The sequence below is a fragment of the Geotrypetes seraphini genome, chromosome 19 (genome assembly GCF_902459505.1).
Source record: "Geotrypetes seraphini chromosome 19, aGeoSer1.1, whole genome shotgun sequence".
In the NCBI taxonomy this organism is placed as follows: Eukaryota; Metazoa; Chordata; class Amphibia; order Gymnophiona; family Dermophiidae; genus Geotrypetes; species Geotrypetes seraphini.
The window spans coordinates 19,742,594-19,759,748 of record NC_047102.1 but is presented as its reverse complement, the minus strand read 5'-3'; the positions used below and the strand labels follow the sequence as shown (position 1 = coordinate 19,759,748).

At 43.3% G+C, this 17,155-nt stretch overlaps 1 protein-coding gene across 6 annotated transcripts in view; it reads right to left on the bottom strand.

Moving 5' to 3' along the window:
• Positions 1–17,155, bottom strand: part of STK33 (serine/threonine kinase 33) — a 104,231-nt gene that overhangs the window by 64,653 nt on the left and 22,423 nt on the right. For all 6 annotated transcript variants that reach the window (XM_033928904.1, XM_033928907.1, XM_033928905.1 and 3 more), the window contains exon 4: positions 5,924–6,040. In XM_033928904.1, coding sequence (XP_033784795.1) covers positions 5,924–6,040 — 117 coding nt within the window. The remainder of the gene's footprint in view (positions 1–5,923; positions 6,041–17,155) is intronic.

The window sequence follows — 17,155 nt, the reverse complement described above, 5'->3', positions numbered from 1 at the left end:
AACTCCTCTGAGCAGAGCCCAGCTGGTTCACAGACAGAACTGACAACCCTTTGTGCTTTTGGTAAGCTGCATACATCACAGTTACAAAATCCGGGCCAAAGACCTTTTGGTAAGCTGCATACATCACAGTTACAAAATCCGGGCCAAAGACCTGACCTGGAACCTCCGGGAACCTCTGACGGTCTATCACATTTCTATTTTCAGGGTCAGGGGCATCTAACCAAAAGCGCTTTGCTGATGACACCAGATCTTCACGACCCAGATCTTGAGCTTTATGTCCCTAACCCATGGTGTGAGGGGGCTAAGTCCATGGTTCCCACCCCTCTCATGTTCCCCGTGACATGCGGTTCAAGGATGGAGGAGCTGGGATTCTCCTCAGCTGACCATTCAGCACAAAACTGGCATGATATGGGGCCCAAACAAACTGAGGAGTCCAAAATAATTGATTTACACCACAATCAGGCAATTTGAAGCAGGAGGCAGTTTTTAAAATAAAATCAGGAAATCCAAGATGGCCACTGCAGCAGCATTTTGGCACCAGAAAATGACCCATGGGAGCAAAACTAAAAGATCAAAATTACTCAAAATAGGATTTAAGAGGAGGGGACCCCACTGGACAACATCAGAAACCTTTAGTTTTGCTAAAATCAGACCCATCCCGATTTTTCCATAGACAGTAATGAGCTGTACTCACAGACTTGCCATGTGCTATGCCTGCATCAGCTTCTCACTGCAACTGGAAATGGAGATGGGAACGTCTGCCTCAGACAAGCAAAGGGGGCTCCAGCAGCTTGTCTCTTTGGGCTGTCTTTTATTCAGGTTCCAAAAAAAAGAATCCCTCAATCTCTCACTCTTCTACACAACTCTTTGGAGCGGGGATGCAGCTGACCTCTACCAAGCCTCCAAGCAAGTCATGGGGTCAAATCAGCTTATGCTCAAGCGCCTGACTCTGCAGGGGTGAGCACTGTTCCCAGGGGACCTGACCACAAGCTCCCAAGTGTTACACAGGCTAGCCAGGCAGGTACTCTTTTAAAAGTGTGGCCCTCCTGGCTACAGACCCCGATGTCTGACCCTTCTCCCAGGCAGAGTTGTCCCAGAACTACTGGGAACCTCTTAACACAGGGAAATCTCGATAAAAGATCAGACTATGACAGGGAAATCTCGATAAAAGATCAGACTATGACCCATCTAGTGCAAAGCAGATGAAAAGACATCTTCTCAACTTGCTTGCAGAATTAAAACTTTTTTCCATTCATCTAGCTGCCCCCTATATAAGGAATAAATTACCCGAGTTTGTCTGCCAAGCCCTTTCCCTTCCCTTGTTTAAAAGCAGACTGAAAACCCACCTATTGATATAGAATTCAATCCATAACCCACCAACCCAGCCAGCTGATTAATTGTTCCCCTTAACTGTATCCATGACATCCTGTTTGTCTGTCTTGTCTATTTAGATTGTAAGCTCTTTCGAGCAGGGACTGTCTTCTTCTTTGTGACTCCGTATAGCGCTGCATGCATTTGGTAGTGCTATAGAAATAATTAGTAGTAGCAGTAGTGGAGAGGGGGCACTGCCCAGAGAGAGAGAGGGGCAGAGAGAAGAAAATGATTGATGCCTTCTGCAAGCAACTCATGAGTTGGGGGGTGCTTAACTCATCCATAAGGAATCATATGCTGTTTGCACAGCAGTAGATAGCCCCACTCAAGTGATTTAACTAACCTGGAGCCTCTCCAGCCCGGTTAAATCACTTTGAATATAGTCACCTGAATGGTCATATTTTTTTAAAAACATAGCTATGATTCAATTTAGAGTTTAAGTTCTAGTAGCTGCTCTTATAAAACTGAAGCCTAAATAAGTTTTAATATCTGTTAAAAGAGCACTAATGAGTAATGATTACATATACCCATTGGGTCATATATGTGGGAGTGGCATTAAGATCCAGAGATTCTTTGTCAGGTACCAAAGAATTTGTGCAGTCTCATGTTTTAACACTATCTGGGTAGTAGGTAAGATTCCAGAATTGACCCGTAGTGCAGACCTCAGGGAATATCAATACAGGATAATATGTAATAGTTACTTCTCTCAAAAGCAGCTCATTTAGCAGGTAGAATCTAAAATGTGGGCTTTCTAAATATTAGGTTGGGCAGGACTCCCTCACACATGTTTATGGGTATTACATGTTTATGGGTATTTTTATTAATTTATACCACCACCTTTCCCAAGGCGGGTCACATTAGAATACATACACAAACAATCACATCCAGTACAACAAATCGAACATGAATAAAACATAACAGTGATAATGTAATGTAAAGCCTCCTAAAATTACAAAGAGGCTACCAAGCTTTCTGATCAATCCTACTTCATTTTTTTAAGTACCTAGAAAAACATAGAAAAATTAAATAGATAAAGACCATATGGCCTATCCAGTCCACCCATCCATGCCATCACTGTGGCACACTGCTGAGACAAAGTTAATCTAGATCTGAAGGGAACATTGCTGGTCCAGACTGAGGCTCTGGGGGCGAATGAGAAAGGCTTCAGACTAACAGGAAAGCATGTTTAATTGGGAAAAGGTATTATGAGACATTGGATAAAACTGAACTGCAACAAAAGGAACTGAGAAATGGAAGGTGTGGATGAATCATGCATCAGTTAGAATCTGGCTTGTCGCACAAAGAAAAAAGCCGAACCTCCCTAACTATTTATATCTGACCGGCAAGATAAAAACACACTGCAGTTTGCTGTAAAATCATAGCAGGCAACCAGGAACCTGATTAGAAAACTATTTATATGCAACCGACAAAGAGTGTAAATACCAATGGAAGAAGTCCACCAAAATCCAAGGCTTTACTGGGCAGAAATGACAAAAGTACAGTGGTGCCTCACACAACGAACTTAATCCGTTCCAGGAGCAAGTTTGTTATGTGAAACGTTCGTTGTGTGAAACGCGTTTTCCCATAACAATACATGTTAAAAAAAATAATTCGTTCTGTAGCATAAAATATGCTAAGATGACATAAAAAAAGATAAATTTTTGGTTATTATTTTTATTTAGATACATCTAAAAACATAATTGTTTTTTAAAACAACACACATTTTTTAAATTTAAAGACAGACTAAGTAGAGTCTAATTTTACAGTGAGAGGGCAGAGTCTCAGCGGCAAAAACTGGGACTTAACTGTTCATTTTTTTTTTTTTTCTACCGTGTTTCCCCGATGATAAGGCAGGGCCATCAAATAAGACAGCCCCCCCTTTTTAGAAAAAAATGTAAAATAAGGCACCCCCCCGCAAATAAGCCACCCACCGATACCTGCGCTTACCCGAATCGGGTGGTACGGTGGGTGACTCCGTGTGGTCCCTGGCACTTCCAGGGGCAAGAGGGAGCTCAAGCCCTCTTGCCCCCCCCGACTCCCCGACACGATCGGGGCAAGAGGGAGCTCAAGCCCTCTTGCCCCCCCCGACTCCCCGACACGATCGGGGCAAGAGGGAGCTCAAGCCCTCTTGCCCCCCCGACTCCCTGACACGATCGGGGCAAGAGGGAGCTCAAGCCCTCTTGCCCCCCCCGACTCCCCGACACGATCGGGGCAAGAGGGAGCTCAAGCCCTCTTGCCCCCCCGACTCCCCGACACGATCGGGGCAAGAGGGAGCTCAAGCCCTCTTGCCCCCCCGACTCCCCGACACGATCGGGGCAAAAGGGAGCTCAAGCCCTCTTGCCCCGCCGACTCCCCGACACGATCGGGGCAAAAGGGAGCCCAAGCCCTCTTGCCCCGACGATTCCCCAACTCCCCGACAATATCGGGCCAGGAGGGAGCCCAAGTCCTCCTGGCCACGGCGACCCCCTAACCCCACCCTGCACTACATTACGGGCAGGAGGGATCCCAGGCCCTCCTGCCCTCGACGCAAACCCCCCCTCCCCCCAACGACCGCCCCCCCCCCAAGAACCTCCGACCGCCCCCCCAGCCGACCCGCGACCCCCCTGGCCGACCCCCACGACACCCCCAACCCCCTTCCCCGTACCTTTCTGTAGTTGGCCGGACAGACGGGAGCCAAACCCGCCTGTCCGGCAGGCAGCCATCGACGGAATGAGGCCGGATTGGCCCATCCGTCCCAAAGCTCCGCCTACTGGTGGGGCCTAAGGCGCCTGGGCCAATCAGAATAGGCCCGGGAGCCTTAGGTCCCTCCTGGGGGCAGGGCCTGAGGCACATGGTCTGGTTGGGCCCATGTGCCTCAGGCCCCGCCCCCAGGAGGGACCTAAGGCTCCCGGGCCTATTCTGATTGGCCCAGGCGCCTTAGGCCCCACCAGTAGGCGGAGCTTTGGGACGGATGGGCCAATCCGGCCTCATTCCGTCGTTGGCTGCCTGCCGGACAGGCGGGTTTGGCTCCCGTCTGTCCGGCCAACTACAGAAAGGTACGGGGAAGGGGGTTGGGGGTGTCGTGGGGGTCGGCCAGGGGGGTCGCGGGTCGGCTGGGGGGGCGGTCGGAGGTTCTTGGGGGGGGGCGGTCGTTGGGGGGAGGGGGGGTTTGCGTCGAGGGCAGGAGGGCCTGGGATCCCTCCTGCCCGTAATGTAGTGCAGGGTGGGGTTAGGGGGTCGCCGTGGCCAGGAGGACTTGGGCTCCCTCCTGGCCCGATATTGTGTGGGGAGTTGGGGAATCGGCGGGGCAAGAGGGCTTGGGCTCCTTTTTGCCCCGATCGTGTCGGGGAGTCGGGGGGGGGGGGCAAGAGGGAACCAGGCGGAGAGAGGGCAGTTAAACGCAGTACCTGCGCGGAAGGATGCAGCTCGGGCGACTTCGTTGTGTGAAACGAAGTTCGTTGTACGGATCAAGACATAAAGTTCGTTGTGCGCAGCGTTCGCTGTGCGAGGCGTCCGTTATGCGAGGCACCACTGTACTTGAAGATAGGACATAACAGGGATTACAAATAAAAATTTAAACTACAAGGGCTCTAAATTGATGCTGGTCCCGGATTTTGCAAAACCAACTTCAAATATAAGAAAGCAGTTTCTTATGCTGAGACAGCAGTTGAAAGAGAAGGGCTACACTTATGGATGGTATTATCCATCAACAGTGAGAGTGTCTAATGGAAATAAGTCATTGTATTTCCAGGATCCTGTTAAACTTAAAGAGTTCCTGTCACAAGAAGAACAAATGTCTACATGAAGGACTTTATTTTGAAGGGATAAGACTCACTTTTTAGAATTTATGGAGTGGAGTTCACACTCAAGATTTTGGGAAAACGAATTTATGAATGAGTTTTACTTTTGCAAATAGACCATATTAATGAAAAGGTTTTTATTCATTGAGGAAAAGTTTTAGTTTATGAAATTTTTAGTTTGTTGTTGTAGTCAAAAATGTAATTTTTTCTGATTTAATTACATATAGGTGGAAAGTTTTATGAGATTAGTGGTAATGGGTTATTATATCTTTAATGAAATTTAATGTTTTTATGATATTTCTTCTTGATTTAATGAAATTTTTTAATATATACCTTAGTATAAAATTTTTAAGGTCAGTTTTATGGTTTAAGAATAATTATATTGGTTTTTTGAGAAATATAGATTATAATAATGAATTTGGGGAGGATAAACGTGATTTTGGGGGGGGGTTTGGGGGGGATATATTACAATCTTTTAGGGAATTATTTTAATTAGGAGTTTTATTATTACTACACATTTTGCAGATATTAATTGAGATGAATGATAATACTTGTTACATATTTTTCTCCTCTATCTCTATTTTCTTTCTTTATTACTCTTCTAATTTTCATTTTTCCTGGTACTTTAGTTAGATTGTGAGCCTTCGGGACAGTAAGTACCTATCTTACTTATAATTTTAATGCACCAATATATTCTTTGTAACCCGTTCTGGGCTCTTTTGGGAGGACGGGCTAAAAAATTGAATAAATAAATAAATAATAAATAAACATACCTGAATTGCTGCTTCGTCATCCATGCGCGTGTGGGGAACTTTGTGCTCTGCGCTAGTAGCGCGAGCCCATTGGGAAGGCACTTTTCGGTACGAGTCTAGCACATCTGGTGACAGCAGCTTAGCGTAATGAAACAAAAATATTTAATTTTTTTTTACTGCTTAAAGACTAGATGGCATATTATTATTCTTCAGAATAGATACACATACCCCCTCTTTTACTAAGGGGTGCTAACCGATTAGTGCGTGCTAAACGCTAACGCGTCCATAGACTAACATGCACGCGTTAGCGTTTAGCAAGAGGGTCATAGTCTCTACTTAAATAGAAAAAAAAGAAAACCAGAGGTATCAATAATGCTTCATGAGAAACATGTCTCAATAAGAGAGCCAATAAAATTATAATAGGTTTCATATTTTCTCTAGTAATATAATTTCGACCTTCCCTACTATAACAAATCTAAATGCCTCCTTTTACAAAGCTGTGGTAGAGGTTTCTACCACAGGCTGGATTGGCCAACATGAGAACGGGCTTCTGGGTTTGATGGACCATTGGTCTGACTTATGTTCTTAAATGCTCTGACGCTCATAGGAATTCTATGAGCGTTGAAGCATTTGCGTCGTTGGCCTGCGGTAGAAATCTCTACTACAGCTTTGTAAAAGCCAGCATTAAAGTCCATGTTCATATGGAAAGTAGTCACAACTTACAAGTTCCGTCCAGACAGCCTCGTTAAACTTTTGGCTATACTTGCAGTATGACTAAATTTAGATCAGACCACATCCCGCCTAAATCCCACCCTCACCACTCCACTTAAAACGCCCCTTTTAGCTCTGGTCATACAACAGCACTGAAAAGGCCTAAGTCGTTTTTAGATACGTCTAAAACCCAATTTGATTATCAGCACTTGGACGACTTGTCTTACTGATCGTCCAAGTGCCAATTTAGGCAAATTTTTAGATGTATTTCCGTTTCAATTATGAGCCCCATAACCTTTCAGCCCCAGCGTTTGGGTGAATTTTCGGCTAGAAATTTCAGCTAGTTTTAAAAAAATAGCCTGCACTATCCCCACCATGGGTCTTTCTCTCATGCTAAGGCCACTCTTAGCACTGCCAGTAAATGGGCCAAATTGCTATTTCTGCATTAATGGCCATGCACTAATTTTCCCACTGGCACATGGCCATTAGCGTATGAGCCTTTAACTACAACTATTTCAAGGTGGTAAGGCCTTGATTCTAATAATGACACTGTAAGTTAGGTGGCAATAGACGCCCTACCATCACCTAACTTAATTGTTTTAATCATCAAGGTACGCACCAGAAATGAAGGCTTTTAAAACCATGGCCTACATTTCCAGCGCCTGTTCTCCAAACAGTTGACATGTGATTAGCACCGCTTCTATAAGTGGCTACCAATGTAGGCACCATTTGGAGAATCTGACCCTAAGGGCTTATGTGCTAATCACATTAATTGGTTACGTGTGCAATGTAGCTGAGCTAACCAATAAGCGCAAAACACACCTACTCTCCGCCCTAACACTAAAAAAGAAAAACTATTTAGCATGTAGGTAAAACAAGAAGTTGGGGAACAAATGATTTAAATAGTGAAACAGCCCAGAGAAACTCACACTCATATGTTGATGCATGAAAACCTGAGGGGAGTGGCCAAGCTGCTTGTCTTCAGAAAATATAAATATCTGCTAATTATATAGAGTATAATATTTATGCTTTCTGCAATGATTCATTCCTCCCACAAGGTGGTACCCTTGTTTCATATTTTGTTCTTATCTCTTAAGATTCCATGTGTAATATTAAAGTTATAACCAAGTACATACACTTTTTTTTTTTAAATTTATCATATTTTCCATAAACATATCAAGTATCCACTTGTACAAAAAGATGAAGCTAATTAAAGAACAAAACATTTCCAATTATATATGTGAACAATCAAGAAAAATAAAGCTTAACTCCAACTCAAGTCCTCAAATCATAGATCCAAGAAATGTAATCAGCGAGCATACTATAAGTAAATCATAGAAATATAAAGAAAGGAAAACAGGGAATTCAATCAACTGATGGAAGTGTCCACATTAAACATTAAGCACTCATGTTGTCCCTGCTTTCAGGCGTGCAGCCGACAAAAAGTTTTTTTGCCTTTGATACAATATCACACATTTACATGAGTGACACAGAAAAAAGGATGCTCCAAGAGCAATAACTTCCAGTTTTAAGATCAAAAATTCACAATGACGTTTTTGAGTATCTCGTGTCAGGTCTGGGAACATTTGTATTCTATATACACATTTATTCATGAACTACAATATAAATAACCCTAAATAAATGCAAATGCCCTCTAGTCAAATTTGACTTCTGGGGACAACACAATGAGACCTCTCTTTGTGATTTTCTTGGCATGATACAGCAGTAGTTTGCCATTGCCTTCTCCCGAGTCATGGAGGGTTAATGGATCCTTTCACTAAATCACAGTAAGAAGTGGCCTTAGTGCGCCCTTGCACGGCCATTTTTACCACAGCAGTAAAATGGCTGATTTTTCTATTTTTGCATTAATAGCCTTGTGCTAATGGCACTGACAGGATAGAAGTATACAAAACAAAAGAAGGCAACAACCCTCACAAGAACTCCAAGAAAAACAGAAAAGTGAGGGATACATAAAATAGAATGCAGCAAGAGAAACCTTATGCTTAAAATATATTTGTTCCAATAATGACTTGATGCAGTATGCAAAAATGCAAGTCCAAATGATTGGTATAAGGGATAAGACTCGACACGGCCATGTTTTGGCAAGATGCCTGCATCAGGAGATATAAATTCAATGATTATGTCACCCAGGTCTAATAATGAGCTTCTAAGGATAATGATTTGAGGCAAAACAAAAATCAAAAGAAGCTTCAAATGCTTAAGAATGTTTCCTTTTAGAGAGAGAGTATGTACGAGGGTAAATCAAAAAGTAAAGACAAAATATATTTAATGGTTTTAACAGAAGTAACTGTGAGCAATTGAACACCTTTCTTTTCCACATAGTCCCCATGCAAGACGACACATTTGTTATCATTCAACTAGCTTCTGCATTCCTTTAGAGAAGTTTTCTGCTGCTCTGAAAGCCAGGTGAACACCACTTCCTTTACATCATCATTCTTTGTCTTTTGCTCCCATGTCCCATCACCAGTGACAATTCTCTCCAGAATACTTGGATCTTCTTCATAGCGTCTCAGGGTCACAACCTCCAATTGCTGTTACTTGTGCAGATCAATAAGCTGTTTGGGAACCCATCATGTGCAGACTTTCCTGTATCCCAAGTCATCATGCATTATGGCAAATGCAGATTCATAGCTGATATCCAAATCTACAGCCAAATGAGACACCATTATCCAGCGATCTTCTCTAATCAAGACATCCACCCAGTCAATGTGCTCTTGTGTGCGTGATGTTGATGGGTGACAAGGATGATTTTTGTCAGTTACACCTGTTCGTCCCGCTTTAAACCTTTTTACCCACTCATAAGCCTTTCATTGATTCATGGCGCTATGACCATACCGAGTTACTATCCAACAGTGAATTCCCACAGGTTTCACTCCCTCTGCCCAAAGAAAGCGCACTACTGCACTTTGAGGGTTCCAGTTCAGTTTTTTGCCTTTATATCTCTTCTTGTTGATGTATGGTCCCATGTTTCATCTTTTTTGAGAGTCTGTTTTTTTATGCAAGTGGCCAAGATGTAAAGTGTACACGTCTTGATATGTAACTATTTCTGTGTGTGGTTACAAACAAAGCGGTTTACATAATTTTGGAGCAATGAAGTGTTACAAGGAGATGCAGTGGGAATTGAACTTACAACCTTAGGGTGCTGAAGCAGCTTCTTTAATCACTAGGCTGGTATTCTCCTAGCAGGTGGCTATTGTGAAGTATTCTGTTAGTGTTTACTTTAGATTTAGGGATCTATAATAGTCTGACTTGTTCTGGGTGGGGTTTTTTTTCAGTAGGAAGTATACCGGTGTTCTCAACATGCGTTACATGCACCCTAGAGGTATGCAAGCTGCTTGTGGGGAGGTACACGGTGTGGGTCTCCCACCCCCCTTCCGTTAAAGAGTCTTCACATCCACATGCTTGGGAAGGTCCTGTCAGCTCCAAGCACTTTGACACGATTGTGTCAGAGGGGCGGTACCAACAGGGCCTCACGATGCAGAGCCTTCGAGTCTATCCGCTCGTGACATAGTAACCTAGTAGATGACGGCAGATAAAGACCCGAATGTTCCATCCAGTCTGCCCAACCTGATTCAATTTAAATTTTTTATTTTTTCTTCTTGCCCAGAAATAGCTAAGAAGAAAAAATAAAAAATTTAAATTGAATCAGGTTGGGCAGACTGGATGGACCATTCGGGTCTTTATCTGACGTCATCTACTATGTTACTATGTCACGAGCGGATAGACTCGAAGGCTCTGCATCAGTTATATAGACTGCGGACTCCCTGACAGGCAGCGGGAGGGTGGCAGAAGACTCTTCATCTCTGGAGTTAGCTTGGTGTTGCCCGGACTATGGGGCCACCCCGGCTGACCCGGAAGCCACACTTGTTTATAAATATTTTTTTTCATGAAACTACCAAGTAACCTCAAGCAAAACTAATTAAATTGGGCTGTACCAGGACTGACGTCAATCTCACTAAGAAACAAAACTAATTGAGGGTGGTGAGAGAGCAAAGGGAAAGGTTTTATGAGTTGTGTATCCAACACTATTAACTCATAACTTATTAATCAATGGCATGAGGTACATTAGGTTCAATAATGCTGTGAAAACTCTACCAAGAATACCTCTCATTTCAGCAACCAGCAGGTCTGAGCTCGAAACCCATAAACATTGAAGGCATTTTTTGTAAGTGCAGTGTTCATGACTGCAATGTTAACTAAGTGCAACAAGACTTGACAATTGGAGCACAGCTTTGCACCAAGTGAAATGAATGTTGTTTGGACCAAATTGCTATTGTACAATATACTGTAAAATGAATACATGCAGAACTGTTTGTGGCATGGCGGTATATAAAAATAAAGCTATTATTATTATTAATTCACGTAAGATTTGGCACAAAAAAAGATAAAATAAGCCAAGCAAGCAGATCAAATCTTTGTAACTTCTAGAAATATGGTCATAGAATAACATGCTGCAACACTACAAATAATTTAGTAGGTCTTCGTTGCTTAGAATATTGTACAGTACTTGTTAAGATGTCCAAAAAATAATTTCTTGTGCCCGAGAAAGCAAATGTTCCTTCTAATAGACACACCACAAAGATTAGTAAAAATTATTTACTTAGGATAATATTTAGTGTGGGGATGGGGAGGTATGTTATGTGTTTTACTGGGTTTATTCCTGATGAATGGGATGGGTGGGGGAGGGATTTCTTTTATATACTTATGGCAATAATTGTTAAGAATGTCAAGTGATAATTTGTACGAATTATCTGTTTGATTATTTTACACTTGTTGTAAGATTTGAAAATGAATAAAGATTTATATATAAAAAAAGAAAATAAATTATTTTAAAGCAAAATCCAAATGGGAATTCTTGGAAGTTGAGTGCCATGTAGTCGTCTGTTAGAACAGACTAGAAGTAGGAACCAGAGATTCACAGAAACCTAAATATATTATGCTGTAACATTTAAGAATCAACTGTTTAAACAGCAAAAGATATAATCACATTTATAATATGATATGAAAAAAAGTGAACTATGTTATCAGTCATCATTACTGTTTACATGGTAAGGATTCTGCACATGCCTTTCCCTTCTAAAATCCTGAAAATAGTATCTATTTTTCCATTGATATACTACCAATTTCTTATCAAGGGCTCTCATCAGCTTTTCTGCTGTCATAGAATAATTCAATACGGGGCTCCCAAGAGTCTCTCACTGTGGTTTTCTCAGTGTTATACTATGCATGGGAACCAAAGAGAAGCCGAAAGCAAGGTGAATGTCAAGTACTTATTTACTGCAGGCTTTTTAACTGTTGCTAAGAGACCACTTTCAACAAACTGCATGTACCAGTCTATCTGGTTTACTTAAGGACCCATCTCAACACCAAAAATAAAACAAAAATATCCTAGTTTTGAAAACATACCGTATATACTCGAATATAAACCAAGATTTTGAGGCCCAAAAATGGGGGTCTCTGTTTATATTTGGGCCAGCATCCAGTGCCCATCCACCCTCCTGGACTTGATGCAGGGCTCCGCCGAGCCACCAGGCTCTGTACCCTGTCCCTTTCCTCCACCCTTTCCATTGTACCTCCTCTCTGCCGCCACATCTTCTGTATGACTGGCGTACCTGGAATCCCTGGTGGTCCAGAGGTGTAGTGGACAGGAGCGAGCCTGCCCCATTGGCGAGGGGGTCGCTGCTCCGAGTTCTGACAATTCAGCTGTACCTTGCAGGAGTGTGCTTCCTGCACTGCTGTTCAGCGCTGAGTGGCTTCCAGAATGGCTGCGGTGAGTCTCACGCGAATTCGCAGGAGCCATTCAGGAAGCCGCTCAGCACAGAGGAGCAGCATGGGACGTGCGCTCCTGCTTGGTACAGCTGAACCACCAGAACTTGCAGCAGCGACTGGCTCAGCAGCAGGGCAGAAGTGCGGAAAGCTCGTTCCTGCACACTACACCTCTGGACCACCAGGGATTCCAGGTACACGGGTCATACGGAAGGTGCAACGGCATGCAGGTTATTAGCAGAGAGGAGGTACAACGTACAGGGCAGGGAGGGGAGACAAGATGCAGAGCCTAGGAGGCCAGGGGGCTGGGTGCAGTGCCTAGCAGGGAGGGGGCTGGATGCAGAGCCTGACAGGGGAGGGAGGGGGCACTTGAATATTAAGCCTCCCCCTCTTATATTTGAGACAACCATTTCCCCTCCTTTTTGAGGGGGAAAATGGGGGTCTTAACTTATAATTCACACAAGGTAAACTTGTCAATTCAATTAAATAAACAAGTATCCCACTTTGATAAATTGTCTAGGCACTGAGGTGTATAGCCCTCTGCATAAATTATATCTTTAAACCAAACGAGCCTCAGAGCTAGAGGAACGGTGAAACCGCACCAGCACCCCTATACCGTGCAGCCTACCAGCTGACCTGCTTCAATCATTGGCTCCTCTTACAGCTGGTGGTTACCACGGAAAAAACTCCCCCAGGAGAAAAAAAACATGTAGTCACCGATTCTAGAGTCTAACTAAACAAGAGGCACTGCACAACTCAGAGCCTAGAAATGTGGTAATACAAAAAACATAAACATTACAAAACACACACACACACAAGCCAAGTACTTAGCTGCACGGAAAAGGAACATCCTTCAAAAGACACGGTAAAAAGTTTCCCAAAGTAAACTATTTGTAATTCTCACTCGGGACAGTTCTTTCAAATCTTCAGAGCTCTATATTCTAAATCACAATTCACAGTTTTCCAATCAATGCACCTAACGCTTCTCACATGCTGTCCAACAAAGTCCCGCAATTCTTAAGCAGCTTCCATCAGCATAAATAAAGTCTTAGTGAAAGATGTGATATAGTGATGGTGAACATAAAAAAGATAGTGAAATAAAATGCGATTGGAATGAGTACAGTGAATGGCCAAATAAAGTTAAGCCTCCGTGACAGAGGGGTGTGCATTATACTAAAAAAAGGGAAATAGTGGTGATACTGAGAGGATGATAAAACACACTGATCCAATTGTACCACAAAATTAACGTATGCTAGAAAGAAACATAGAAAATGACAGCAGATAAGGGCCATAGCCCATCAGGTCTGCCTACTCTACTGACCCACCCCCAAGTCTACTATCCTAGGGATCCCACTCCTGGTGACAGGTTCTCTTTGCTTAACCCTCTAAGGGATCCCACTGGGCATCCCATTTGGGATCCCTTAGAGGGACTTGGGGGTGGGTCTTGGGGGTGGGACTTGGGGGTGGGTCAGTAGAGTGAAAACTGTGAGCTGAAAGAAATTAAAAAGCAGCTCAGTATCCCAGCTCACTTTTTTGCACAGGATAGCGATTCATGTACACCCTTGGTTCGCACATGTTTTTTATTCATATTCCAGCACCATCATTTATCATACGCTTTATTTCATTTTTGTATTTTCTTTGTTTAGTCAAACTACTGCCAAGACATGCTTGAGCTACTTTTAGATTGTCATATTCTTCCAGATTTTCTTCTCGTTTTCCATTTCAACGTTAGGATTGTAATTGTTCACATCTAAAAACCTGCCCAAGTCAGCACTTGGACAATCTAAAAGACAGGTCATCCAAGTGCCAATAATCAAAATGGTTTTTTAGACTTATCCAGGGACTTTTTAGGCCTCTGAATGCCGCTGTGCGCCCAGAGCTGAAAGGGATGTTTTTGGAGAAGTGGTTAAGGCAGGATGTGGGCCGACCTACACTTAGTCAGCCTGCAGAGATAAATGAAGGTTTGACAAGACTGCCTAGATGGAACTTAGATGATGTAAAGACATATATAAGTGCCAAAGAGGTATCCAAAGTGACTAGATAACCACCTCAGGGACAAAGTAGAGACCCCCCCCCCCCCCGTGTTAACTGACCACATCGCACCCCCACAAAGTTCAGAATAAAAATGTACATACCTACCTCCAGAACCTTGCATAGGAAAGCCTAGTAGAGTTGCACAGAGGTGGCTTAAGTAGTCTGGCGAGTGGGCTAGTGAACCATAGACAGGAGGACCCAGGCCCATAAGCCACTCTAACCACTACGTCAATGGTGGAAATGTGAGCCCCTCCAAACCCTCCCCCCAAAACCTACTGTACTGCCATATAGGTGCCACCTGCAGCCATAACAGCTATTGGGGTTTGTAGACAAGTGGATATAGTGGGTTTGGGGGGCTCACCATGACCTATAAGGGAGTTGTGGTGAGATGTTTATGTGGCACCCTTTTTGTGAAGTTCACAGCAGTTCCCTGTAAGTTGCCCCGCTGCTCTGTTGCCATGTCTGGGTGGCCAGTCCATCACAATGCTGGCCCCTCCCACGTCCAAAAGGTCTTGTTCTGGACATATACTGGTGGTCTGGATGATCAAACACCTGGAAACTCCTAGACATCCAGATAGCTGATTTCCAAAAAAAGAAAAATTTTGGATGTACTTTTTGAGCATGGACATTTTGCCGCTGCCGACTTTGGGTGACTAGCGCTCTACTCCAAATTGAACTTAGATGTTTCTTTTGATTATGCCCTTCCACTTGAGTTCCCCTCTTTTCCATTTGGAAAGGACTGAGCATGTCACAGAATACTATGTGAAGCTATATTGGTTGAAGTTAGAAAATCACATATATTTCAGGTTGCTTGTGATGCTATATTTGTGTTTGAATGATTTGGCTTGGAGAATAACACGGGGAAAAATTTTGTCCCCGTCTCCGCCCCGTCCCCGTGAGCTCGTCCCCTTCTGCACAAACCATCTCCCTTCTGTGTTCCTATTTCCCCCATGTCTAATATCTCCCCTCTGTATCTGTATACTGTACTCCCTCCTGTGTCCGGCATTTCCCCCCCCCTTGTCAATATACCATCCCCATGTATCTCCCCTTTATGTCTCTGTCCTTATGCCCCCATGCACATAATTTCCACTACCCCCCATGTATCTCCCCTTTATATCTCTGTCCCTATGCCTCCATACACATAATTTCCCCTCTGTTTCTGTTACCTTCCTATGTCCAGATTTCCTCTCTCTTCCTCTTCCACATCAATATGTCTCTCTCCTCTCCAATCCCATCTAGCTTCTTTCCTTCTTTCTCCCCCCATCCCCCCACCCCATTTCCAGCATCTGGCTTACCTGCCTGTCCTCCCCTTTCTCAATATTTGTCTCTCTCTTCATCCACTTGGCCCAGCATCTCTTTCCCTTTCACTTCCTCCTTCCTACTGTGAGGGATCACGTGCAGTCACGGATTGCGCAGTCCAGCAGCCCCCTCCCGCCCGATCGCCGTGTTCCCTTCACTGTGAAAACAAGACCATTCACCGCTCCATGGGGCAGTGAATGGCCTTGTCCCCGTGGCAACCACTAATTTTTTGCTCCCCGTTTTGGCGGGTAACAGCCACCGTGTCATTCTCTACTTTGGCTCCTACAAGTTTGGTGGGTGCTATTCAAGCTTATGTCCCTTTATCAAAATTGCGTTCTATTCATCATGGAGATTTGTCTGTGCCATCTGTAAAATAATCAAAACTGAATTCTTCACGTGTGACTATGTTTTCCTGTAGGGGACCTCAGCAATGGAATTTTCTACCCTATTAGAAAGCAATGTAATATTGATGGGTTTAAGAAGTTATTGAAGAGACATTTATTTTGCAATATGAAATATGGGCATTAAGGCATCTGTTTAGTGTAAGCGTTGGCACTTATTTTGTGATTTTACATGTATTTTATGTACTTTTATTATGTATGTTTATATTTTGTGAGCTACTTTGGGAAAAGAGGGTTATTAGAGGTAAATGGTAAAATTAGTCAGAGACCACTGTTCAGGCAGTGGGCCTGATGGGCCGCCGCGAGAGCGGACCGCTGGGCGAGATGGACCTCTGGTCTGCCTCAGCGGAGGCAACTTCTTATGTTCTTCAAAAATAGATCAAAGGACTTCCTGGGGTTCAAAATACAGATTTTTCCTGACGTTTCGAGAGAAACGCAGAAGAGAAGACGAGAGTTTCTAATTTTGAAACCAGGGGTAACCCAATTAGGGGGTGTTTTCTTTTTACGTTATCCCTGCAAGTGTATTATTAGATACCGCTCTTTAAAATATGTTTTTGTAGATCCTTCCCATTTAGTTAGTTTTCTCTCTCTAAAACGCTTGGAGAATGAAGGTGTAACAGCTCCTATATAATCAAGTACGCCTTTTGTTTCAGCAGCAGATATACATATCCTTATTATATTATTATGACTTAGTAATTACTCTTTTCTTACTTCTTGGATCAATTATGAGGACTTGAGTGTATTAAGAAATGTTTTTCTTATTTTGATGATTTTTGTTTAAAATCTTAAGTCTTAGATTACACTTTCTGTACAAGGGACAGATTCAATACAAATGCCAGGAAGTTCTTCTTTACCCAACGGGTTTTGGACACCTAGAATGCGCTTCCAGAGGACGTTATAAGGCAGAGTACGATACTGGGGTTTAAGAAAGGATTGGACAATTTCCTGCTGAAAAAGGGAATAGAAGGGTATAAATAGAGGATTACTACACAGGTCCTGGACCTGTTGGGCCACCGCATGA